The sequence below is a fragment of the Anopheles cruzii genome, chromosome 3, assembly GCF_943734635.1.
Source record: "Anopheles cruzii chromosome 3, idAnoCruzAS_RS32_06, whole genome shotgun sequence".
NCBI lineage: Eukaryota > Metazoa > Arthropoda > Insecta > Diptera > Culicidae > Anopheles > Anopheles cruzii.
Window position 1 is genome coordinate 21,328,862 of NC_069145.1, and position 11,089 is coordinate 21,339,950.

An 11,089-nucleotide genomic window follows, 5' to 3' on the forward strand; every position below is an offset into this window, starting at 1 on the left:
GCAACCGCTCCAGCAGCACATCTTGTCACCCGAATGGAAAGGACATGCACCGTCGACACGCCTATTATAAACGGTCTATGATCGTGGCGAAGGCCAATTGGGATGCTGGGAAATGAGTGCGCGCGGCCAGCCTCGGACGGAGCAATGGTCCGGAGGTTTCGGGCGAACATGTTTCGCGGAACGAGCCCCATAACGAGCACGCTATTTAGACAGATAGACTAAACACGAACGGCGCGTTAGGAACGCTCATTTATAGGACGCCGGACGCGCTCGGGAGTTCCATTCGGGTTAGAATATCGCAATCCATTGGTCACCATCCTGGAAGTGATGTTCCGGTGACGTTTGATTCATGTTTACCATTTACATGACGTCAGTATTTGACGTTCCAAGACTGAGGTAATCGGTCCGAAACATGGCTGACGATCATCCTACGATCAGCTAAATCGAGCCGGTTCGGGCTTATCAGCAGCTTTCTCTCTCTCGCTCGTCCCGGGCCAGGTGTCGCTGGCTCGGGTCCGAGGCTGGCGTAGATTGCGAACAGCTGATTGCACGCACCGCTGTTTACTTTCGACACACATTCAGAGTGCAACTACTACCACCTCGAAACAGCCGGCGTCGACGTGCCCACTGTTGACAATTTAGTTTGTTTCCGGAGCCTGGCTTTTGTGGGTGCTTAAGTGTACGTTGCGGTTCCATTCTTGACGATCAACTGGCGCTGTCAAAGTGATTGCTGTGCGATCTACTAGCGAAGAATGCTCTCTAAGCCATCCGTTTTGGTTTCTTTAGTGCCTTTCGTGGTGTTACTCTGGCACTGCACAGGTCTTACTAGAAGGAACGTTGCTTTCTGCAACAGTGCGTAGCGGTGCGGATCGGTTTTCAGTTGCCGCACTCACATAAGTACCACTTGAGCCATGGGCTCCGATTATTGACCTGCGGTCGCAGCCGCTCCGGTACTCTCGATTATCCGATTGTTGCCTCCAATACCAAACGATGCGTTGTTCATTACCTATTGCAGACACTTTCACTGAGTTCTTTTCCGATCGATTCAGCCTTTTTTTCTAAACGTGATGCAATCGTAGCTAATTCTAAGGTCTTTGGGCCCTAGCATCGTACTGTGACCACGCATTACTGTCGGCGAAAACTCGTTGTGCCTTCTCCGGCCGTCGTCACCGACCGGCGTGTTTGACGAATGATTTGCAAAATATTTAAGACACGGTTGTGTTCGTTTTACCAGATGAACCACATTTAATTGTGTCCAGCAGCTTTTATGGTGTGAGCGCGCGGAGCTACCATGATCTTGGTCCTGCCGCACGTTTATTTTATGTACATTTCGCGCACGTCACTCATCTAACTCACGGGCCGCCACGCATGGTGCGCGCATTACTGATAAGCCAGCAATTCGCCAACGAGGGTACGTCCCAGATAGGGCCAAAGGTGCTTACAATGTTTACCGTAGTGATTTTGAATAATCACAGGCTCACCGTGAGCCGCGGGCCGTGCTCGTACCGTACTCTCAGTTATAAATCGACACCCCGTGACGGTGGCCGCGACAACCTGCTCCGCTGCGAGCTCATATGAAGTGGAAAACCCATCTTGCTTCGTCCAGATTCCATGTGCGTAAGGTGCTAGGTCCCCCCGTAGGTATCAGCATGGTGTTTACGGTGGAAAACGGGAAAACGTCATCGCAGCAGCAGCAGCAGTCCGATGGGCACAGTTTTGACGAAGCCCTCGAGTTGGCCGGATTCGGGCGGGTTCAGATCGTGCTGGTGATCCTTTCCGGGCTCGGCATGATGTCATCGCTCAACGAGGCCATGGGCATGAGCATCATCCTGCCCGCTGCCCAGTGCGATCTGGATCTGGACGCCGGACAGAAGGGCATCGTTGGAGGGGCCGTTTTTCTCGGTGAGTATTCCCTCTTTCAAGAGTTCCCTCTTTGCACGTGTCATCATCAACTGAGCCGGCTTCACCGTAGGTACCATGTTTTCATCCTACTTCTGGGGTTACCTGGCGGACACGAAGGGACGGCAGGTGGTCCTGAAGTACGCACTGTTTGGCACATCGTTTTTCGGAGCCATGTCCTGTCTGGCGAGCGGTTTCGTATCGCTACTGATCCTGCGGTTCCTTACGGGGGTCTGCGTGGCAGCACCCGCCTCCACGGTGTACGCCTATCTGGGCGAGTTCACCACGCCGAGCAGACGGAGTCAAATGCTGTCCTTCGCATCCGTCTGGGGTGGCGTTGGCATTGTCTATGTTTCACGTGAGTCTCTGGGCGTCCTACAAGGAATCTTCTCAAACAATGGTGACATTTTCTTTTATTGCAGTCGTCGGCTGGTGGATTCTCTCATACGACTGGGTCATTCCGATCGGTGGATCGTACGAGTTTAAGCCGTGGCGACTGCTGTTTATCCTCAACACGTTGCCTGGGTTTCTGAACGGTATTGCGTTCTGCTTCTGCCCCGAAAGTCCCAAGTTCCTGCTATCACAGGGTCGCAGCGAGGAAGCGTTGGAAGTGCTCAGGATGATTTACCAACTCAATCACCGGTCCAGCCCGGGCGGCACGTATAACGTCACGAAGCTCCGGCTGGACCCAGAAGACGCCACTGCAAGAGACAACCGGGGCAAGCCGGGTTCGGGAGGCCTGTGGCGTTCGATTAAGGACCAGACCATTCCGATCCTGAAATTGCCCTTCCTGTTCTACTTTATCATTTGCTGCGTGCACAACATTGGAGCATTTGCAATGTAGGCCAAAGCCGCGTGCTTCGGCGAAAAGGCAGCAATATAACGAGCCTTTGCTTCGGATCTCATTCCAGATACGGTGGGCTTGGGCTGTGGTTCCCGGACATAATGAATCAAATCTACTCTCAGGGCAGCAACGCTACGGAACTGAAAGTGTGTGACATACTGCAGGCCACCAAGCCGATCGTTACCGAGTTCGACAATCTCTGTAATGACGAGGTGCAGTTCGAAACATTCCTCTACACCATGGTGCTAGGCATTTTCGGGGCTGGCTATGCGCTAATCACCTCGGCCATTCTGGGTCGGTTCAATCAGAAGGTTATGATGGTGTTCAACTGCATCGTTGCCGGAGTTTGCGGCATTGCGCTGCAGTTCATCGCCAACTCCTACACGGTCGCCATTCTCTTCTGTCTGCAGATAGTATTCGCCGGGTACTGTGTGATGCTCGTTAATGCGAATGTGGTTGAAATTTTCCCCACAAACGTCAGGTGAGTCCACTGTTCGCCATTTCGCTACAGTCCTGCGGGTATTTAACTTTTTTGTTTTCCTTCAGAGCGATGGCCGTCGCACTGACGAACATGGTTGGGCGCCTGAGCTGTTTTGTGGCCAGCGCCGTCATCGGTCTGCTGATGCTGCAGAACTGCCCGATCACGTTTTACATGCTCTCCGCGTTGCTGTTTCTATGTGCGGCCTTAACGTTTTTGTTGCCGAAAAAATGATGCCCCATCCTGTGCGGGGCAACGTACTTAATCATGTTATCGCTGTGTAAATAAATTCATCTTGTTCATAGTCATAAAATAAAGGTTAATAAATAAAGTACGTCCCATTCGGTAGAGGTGGACGCGAGGCAAAAGGCAACAAAAAGTTTGACAGAAGACCCGCGCACCGCCAACGGTTTTTTGTGTGTGTTCAATTGAAATTCCAGAGAGTTCATTCCCAATTCGTATAGTCTCAGTTTTGACAACTAGATGGCGTGTTACGAGTTTTCGTGTTACGACGTCACAGCGTTACGCTGCGTAACGTCGACAGTGCTGACAGTTTGGATACGTCAACTCAATGTTTTTGTTTTGCACCGGTAACTTTTTCTTCCCTTCCTATTCCTACAAAGCCTACTTTTCTAATATTTTTCCAAAGAATTTGTTTTATCAATATCGCCTCAGCTTTTCAAGGACAGTTGTATTTTCGTAGCTCGTCCAGCACTTCACTGGTGGCCGCTGTGTATCGTGCGTTATTTCATCATGAACGATATCACCGACATCCGCTATGGGCCGTTGCCCGCTGACTCGCCGTACGTTAAACCATTTCGCTTCCATTACACCCAAAACGGAAAGCAAAAATCGTGGGACCTGCTGAAAGTGCACGATAGCGTGTCGATTCTGATCTTCAACGTGACCCGCCAGAAGCTGGTGTTTGTGAAACAGTTCCGTCCAGGTAAGCGATGCGAGTGATCCGTTGGTCCGTTGATCCGTTCTTATAACCGGCCCCCTTTTTGCCATCCGACAGCCGTCTACCATTCGATCCTCAGCCGAGACGGAGTGGAACCGGGCAGTATCGATATGAAGAAGTACCCACCGGAAATCGGCGTCACAATGGAGCTGTGCGCGGGCATCATCGACAAACCGCTCTCGATTGCGGAAATAGCCCGTGAGGAGGTTCTGGAGGAATGCGGATACGATGTCGCGGTGGAGCGTTTGGAGGAAATCGTTAGCTATCGGTGCGATGTTGGCACTTCCGGTGCCCAACTGACGCTGTTCTATACGGAGGTCACGGATGCGGACAAGGTGTCGACGGCTGGCGGCGGTGTCGGTGACGAAATCATCGACGTAGTCGAATACGATATCGACGAGGCGCGGAAGCTAACGACGAAAGGAACCGTCATCACCAGTCCGCCGTCGTTTCTGTTCGGATTGCTCTGGTTTCTCACGAACCGGGCTCCGAAAGGTGTCTAATCTGTGAACAGCACTGTGATAGGTCGGCGTCAAGATGCCGCAAATGTTGTTCCTCTTGTTTCGCGACGGGAAATAAAATAGAAACGCAAGTTCGTTCGTGTGTCGGAACAACATTGTAATTTATTTATTCTCCACCATTTCTGATAACATGCGCCTTTTCCAATCGTTTAACCATTTGATAACGTTTCTGAAACGTAACAAAGCCAAACGGAACGGCCGCTGACGTTGGATGCCTGTAACACGTGATTTCCTAACACATCTTCGGCCGGTCACACATTAAAATAAAAACGATCGTCACCTCGTCTGCCGCGCCGTGGTCGTGGGCAGGACCCACCGTCCGATAGGGGAGGGCGAGGTTTGTTCCGCGATCCAGCGAAAAATCACACATCGAAAGACGATGGAACCGCCACCCTGGGGGTCGCGTGGGAAAATTAGACTACCGGGTCAGCGATCTTCGTTTCACTAAAAAGGAACATCGTTTACAACTACGCTCTGTTTTCAACAGCCTTTCCGCCATTAAGGAACGAAAGAGGATAAAGAGGGACAGGCTGAGCTCCCACCGCGTCCGATCGGCGAGCGGTGGGTGGTGATTAAAATAAATAAATGAGCAAAGATCGAGAACATAAATACTGGTGACACAGTGGGTGGGTTGGTGCGTCTTGCAGCAGGAACCTGTTTAGGCCTGCAGTTTGGTCGGATTGATTTCCCGAGTTTTGGCCACGTCCTGCGGTTTCGGCCATGGCCATGTCACGGGCATGGCGCTCTCGTAGTTGTAGTTATAGAGATGCGTCTTGATGTACTCCTCCTTATCCTGCGGCTCCGGATAGGTGGAGGCGAGCCCTGGTGGGGGAGAAATACGACATTTGATTGCCCTTTTCCGCACTCTGTCTCCGTTAGCCTGTCAATTCTTACCCTTCTGGTACGCGTAATTGGTAACCCCAACGGCGATTTCCATCGAACACTCCTTGATGGCACTGAGCGGTGGGTAGAGCGAGCCCATCTCGATATCGGAGTCGGCCACGTGATCGGCAACGGCCTGAGCTGCGATCAGGAACATATCCTCCGGAATGTGGTGCGTTCCGGTGACGATCACACCGAGCGCTACACCCGGGAAGATGTACGCATTGTTGCCCTGTCCCGTCACGTATGTCTTGCCACCGTACTTGACCGGCGCGAACGGTGAACCGGAAGCGAATATGCAACGACCCTCCGTGTTGTCGTACGCCGCTTGCGCCGTGCATTCTGCCTTCGAGGTAGGATTGGAGAGCGCAAAAATGATCGGACGATCGTTGTACTGGCCCATGGCCTGCAGAATCTCGGGCGTGAACGCTCCGCCCGCGGCGGACGCACCGATCAGCACCGACGGTTTCACCTCCTTCACGACTTCCGCAAAGTTCTTCATGACCTTGTGCTCTTTGGCGTAGTACGCCTTGTGGCCACCCAGCCGGCCTTCCGGGCGACCCTTCGCCAGCAGGCCATCGATGTCGAACATCCAAATCTTATCGCGTGCCTCCTGCAGCCCGGTGCCCTCGGCCTGCATCGCTTTCACCACCAAGTCCGCAATGCCAACGGCGGCCTCGCCTGCACCGAGGAAAAGGAACGTGTTCTCGGAGATGCGCTTGTTGGTGACGCGCTTCGAGGCCAGCAAGCCGGCCACGGCCACCGAAGCCGTTCCCTGGATGTCGTCGTTGAACGTACAGTACGTGTTGCGGTACTTGTCTAGGAAGCGGAACGCATTGTGGTTGCCAAAGTCCTCGAACTGGATGAGCGTGTTCTGGCCGTAACGCTTTACCACGGCCTGCATGAACTCGTCGATAAAGTCGTCGTACTCTTTGCCCTGCACCCGCTGGTGCCGCAACCCGATGTACAGTGGGTCCTCCAGCAGGTCCTTGTTGTTCGTACCGACGTCGATCACAATCGGCAGGCACTGGTGGGGCGGAATGCCGGCCAGGGCCGTGTACAGCGCCAGCTTACCCACCGGAATGCCCATACCACAGGCACCCAGATCACCGAGACCCAGAATGCGCTCGCCGTCCGTCACCACGATGGCACGCACGTCCGATTCGGGCCAGTTACGCAGAACGTCAAAGACGTGGCCCCGATCGTTGATCGTTATGAACAGACCTCGCGGCCGCCGATAGATCAGACCGAACTTCTGGCACGCCAATCCGACCGTCGGCGTGTACACGATCGGCATCATCTTCTCCACGTCCTCCGAGATCAGGCGGAAGAACAACCGCTCGTTACGATCCTGCAGATCCACCAGGTAGAGGTACTTGTTCAGATCTTCCTGGTAACGCGAGATCGAGATGCGGCACAGTTCCAGCTGCTCCTCCTGCGACTTGAAGCGGGCCGGTTGCAGACCGTGGATGCCGAGGATCTGACGCTCCTCCAGCGTGAACGCCAGGCCCTTGTTCAGGCGCGGATCGCGCAGATGGTCGATACCCTGCACCATGGACGGCACAATAATGTCGCCCGTGACCTCATGGTACTCGCGCGTCTGGAGCGCCTGCACCGCTGCCGTCGTGGCCGCCCTCGGAAGAGGCGACTTCTTCGGCGAAGCCGTCACCAGCGTTCGCAGGGCGTCGACGGTCTGTTTGGCATTTAGTCTACAAAAGAGGGAGAGAGAAAAACAAAACGTGAATCGGTCGGTCGGTCTAAATATAAGCTACTCCTGCGCCGGTTGGTGACAAACTTTAAGGGCAACCCCCGCGTTCGGGTAAAAAAGGGTCCTTGGGATAGGTTCCACTGCGAATACATTTCGATTACCATCTCCTAAGGTCGAGGTTCCGCACCGATACCGCCCAGACTCGGAAGCATCAACATGATGCCTTTGCCCACCGATTCTCATCTGCCGGCTGGTGGTGTTGGCTCTATTAATAACCGGCCACTCGCGGCAACACGGCTACGGTAACAATCGGCACAGAGCGACCAATCAAATGTCTTCTACCCGAAAATAGAATCCCTGTCCTGCATCTGTTCAACGAATCGCGCCGTAAGGTTGTCACGGTGGAAGCACTAGCAACCCCCGTCTGTTGGCCTTGTTTACATAATCTACACAGGAAGGCCACTGCGAGGTGCCAGCCGCTAATTTGTGCTAATTTTTTGTCAATCGAACCCATCGATTCCAGCAACGACTTCATATTTCCGGCTATTCTTCAGTTCCGGTGGCTTATCAATTCGATAACGGGCCTCTCTCTCTCGGGTAAGTGACCTTTGGGACGATGCGTTTGTTTACTTCTAGTACGCATTCTACGCATGTGCGCCGCCGAAAACGGAGCAGGCCACCGGTGCCGCGGTTAGTGTCAAATAGATAAACCTCTCTCTCTCTCTCTCTCGCTTGAGCTCGCTCTATCGCACCGTCTTGCTCTCGCGTCGGCCCATCAGAAACAAAGTAACGCATGCCAAGGTCATGTGACAGAGTTGTCCCAGGCCAAGATTTCTCGGGATGCGTCGGTCAATTTGGAGCAATGTTACCCTGCGTCCACACTTACAGCAAGTTGGGCCAACTTTTTGCTGTCACACTAGCAATTTCTAGACGTCAAATCTGTGAGCTCCAGTGAGTGAAATGACAGTTCGTTTGTTTATGTTTTTAATTTGGCAGTTCACCATTTCATTCTTTTGCCAATTGTAGTTTTGCAGCGAATAGGCTTCTTCGAATAATAAAATGTCTTTTAAAAATAATAAAAACAAATCTAAATCGAGAAAACTATGTTTAGTTGGTGCGTCTGTGCTTGTTGCATACGCTCAGTATTTGGATGCTGAGCGTGTATCACGACGTTGGTGGACGCGAGAGCTCTTCGCGGAGGCTTCACACCACGGATTACATTTAATCGACCAGCTGAACGATGGAATAGGGTTCCGGAATTTCACCCGAATGACCGCAACAGATTTTTGGCGCACCGCTTCCATTGGTAGCTATAGCTGGACAGTGGTTCCTCAACAATTCCGTTATGGTTCGCCATTTTTTTCTGCGGATAACATGAACAACGACTTTTTCTTGTTCACCAAATTGTTCTTCAAATTATTTTCCGCATTTCGCACATATCTTTCCCGAGGACAATTTGCACTTATTTCTCAAATTCACAAACTTGCAACCAACGTAAACAACAGTTGACAGCAAACTACGTTTACAAATAATAACAAATGAAGTTTTCCTTCTCTTTCTATTGCCATTTTTGTCATAATCTGATCCGCTCTCGAAATGCTGTCCAAAAATTTGGACCGCGAAAAAAGTTGCCCGTAGCAACTGTCAAATTGAAAAATATGGCCTCTCAACCCGAATCGGTACAAATAACCGATAAGCAAGAGGAACTCAACGGCAACTCAAAGTAGCTCACGGATGCCCAACAAAAATGAGTGAATTTTGCTGGGCCTACATACATTTTTCCCCATTTACTGTAAGTGTGGACGCAGGGTTAGAGCACCCCACGTTCCTGCCGAAGGTCGAAGCAATTACGGGGCAGCGCAATTTTCCCATTGCATCGTGTTTCACTCCACGTCGTGCATTATCAAGCATCAGCAGATGGCTCACATGGCCCGCCGAGTGTTACTCATCACGTTCCGTGGGGATTTTCTGCTGCCCCAATTCCGACGGAGCTCTACGACGTTCTGCCATCGAAAGGTGTCGGGTGCTTGGATATCACGTTGCAGAGTGTCAATTAATGCAATTGTATGTAAACATTGACCCGTCGTCAGTTGGCCGCAAAATTTCTCCCGACGCAGCACCACACGTTTTGCAAAAATAAACTCCACACTCTCTCTCGCTCTTTCGCTGTCACGTTTTTTCTCTCGCTCACAATTTCTCGCCTCTCCTGTCCCCCCTGCAGCACTGCACTCTTATAGGATTTGCACAATTGTGAAAAACTTGGCCACAGTCCAACCTCAACCATATATTACGTCATCCTTTTTCCTCGAACACACGCACGCACACGGTTCGATCGGTTGGCGAACCCGATTGCGATGTCCCATTTCTCTGCGAATGCGGTAAACGGTCACTGGAGCACTGGCCGTCCTTTCCATTCACGTTCACCGCACAGTTTTCGGTGTCCTTCACGCGATTCACTGAAGGGTTATCCACGCGGCTGAAGGGCCACGTTGTGGGGGCTCGAGTCACGGTACCAGATTCGCCAGATACTTACATAACGGTGCGTGCCTGCATTTTTCGTCCTTTCGTTCTCGACGCAAGAGCCGCGTGCAAAGCTGTGCTTGGGGTGGTGTGTGACCTCAGAAGAATGCCGCAAACGAATCCGCGGCCGCCGCTGACAGATCGGTCGCGTAACGATACGAACGTGCGCGTGTGTGTGCGCGTGTGTGTGCGAGTGGAGATCCTTTAGCAACGCGCGGCGTTATCCAGCACCAGCAGAAAGGCTTCCGAACCACCACAAAACGCTCCTCGGCAAACCAGCTCCGCGGTTGGCAGTGTATTCGTCAATGGGAAGCAATGGCCTGCTCGATATCCGCTCAAGATGCCCGTAGTAGCGAGTGAGCGAGCTAGCGCATACGTGGTGTGATCGAAAAGTTTCGCGACATTGGAATTTCCGCGGGCTACGTATATCTGATTTTCGATTTTTTGTGTACCGTTAGGTAGCTATTTTGAGTAAACAGCCACTGTTGTCAGCAGGGGCGCGACAGCTAATTTTGAGTTTCCCACAAATCCGGGCGTTTATGACGGATTGCTTCATGCAAATTGCGCATAACTTGCAGGAAATATTTTTTATTGACCGTTCTATCCTTTGGCAACAACTCATGATGCACAGCGACCCTGTAATCGAAGAAAACTGTAAGCAAAACTGTTCACATTCGACCAAACTTGGCTTTTCGACGTTAACATCTTCTCGGCCCTCTGAGAATGTTTTGAACCACCGATAAGCGCTGCTTTTTGGTCATAATAGCTTCACCATAAGCCACAGTCAAAATTTCGTATGCGTCCGCACCCTTGATTTCGTTTTTCACACAAAATTTGAAAAAAATTCTTTGCCATCCATTTTTCGGAGTAGAGAAAAAAAGCCAAATCTTGTCCAAGTAAAACAGCTGTCAAAAATGGACCGATTACCCAAAATGGCCAAACTTCGAAAATTGGATATACGTAGCCTGCGGAAATTCAAATGTCGTGAAACTTTTTGTTCAGTCCTCGTATGTTTTCGCGCATGCTGCGCTGTGAGAGAGCGAGAGATAAAATTCGCGAGAGCGCGTTCGCAGAGAGCGAGAGAATCACTCAACGCACAGCTGGCAGGACCACATACACATGTACAGGGCGCCATTTGAACAAAAATACGGAAACGTCAGAGCTCTGGAGCATTGTGAGGACCTTGGATAAAAAACCAAAACTCTCTGCGGAACGCACATTTTCGAAGTACCCAATGTGTTCGTGAATCACGGGGTTGTTGTTTGTGGCCAGTTAG

General features: G+C 51.6%; 3 protein-coding genes across 3 annotated transcripts; 2 read left to right on the top strand and 1 right to left on the bottom strand.

The window, feature by feature from the left end:
• Positions 1–1,727: 1,727 nt before the first annotated feature.
• On the top strand, positions 1,728–3,462 carry LOC128272148 (synaptic vesicle glycoprotein 2B-like). The gene is made up of 5 exons (XM_053009898.1): positions 1,728–1,902; positions 1,973–2,257; positions 2,322–2,739; positions 2,811–3,224; positions 3,290–3,462. The coding sequence occupies exons 1-5, from the start codon at positions 1,788–1,790 to the stop codon at positions 3,453–3,455; spliced, it is 1,398 nt and encodes a 465-aa protein (XP_052865858.1). The 5' UTR covers positions 1,728–1,787; the 3' UTR covers positions 3,456–3,462.
• A 334-nt stretch (positions 3,463–3,796) lies between these two features.
• On the top strand, positions 3,797–4,782 carry LOC128272151 (uridine diphosphate glucose pyrophosphatase NUDT14-like). Its single transcript, XM_053009905.1, has 3 exons — positions 3,797–3,811; positions 3,925–4,167; positions 4,240–4,782. The coding sequence occupies exons 2-3, from the start codon at positions 3,975–3,977 to the stop codon at positions 4,683–4,685; spliced, it is 639 nt and encodes a 212-aa protein (XP_052865865.1). The 5' UTR covers positions 3,797–3,811; positions 3,925–3,974; the 3' UTR covers positions 4,686–4,782.
• Positions 4,783–4,785: 3 nt separating this feature from the next.
• On the bottom strand, positions 4,786–10,105 carry LOC128272146 (NADP-dependent malic enzyme). Its single transcript, XM_053009896.1, has 3 exons — positions 9,827–10,105; positions 5,598–7,294; positions 4,786–5,525 (listed from the first exon to the last, which is right to left on the bottom strand). The coding sequence occupies exons 1-3, from the start codon at positions 9,844–9,846 to the stop codon at positions 5,362–5,364; spliced, it is 1,881 nt and encodes a 626-aa protein (XP_052865856.1). The 5' UTR covers positions 9,847–10,105; the 3' UTR covers positions 4,786–5,361.
• Between the last annotated feature and the right edge of the window lie 984 nt (positions 10,106–11,089).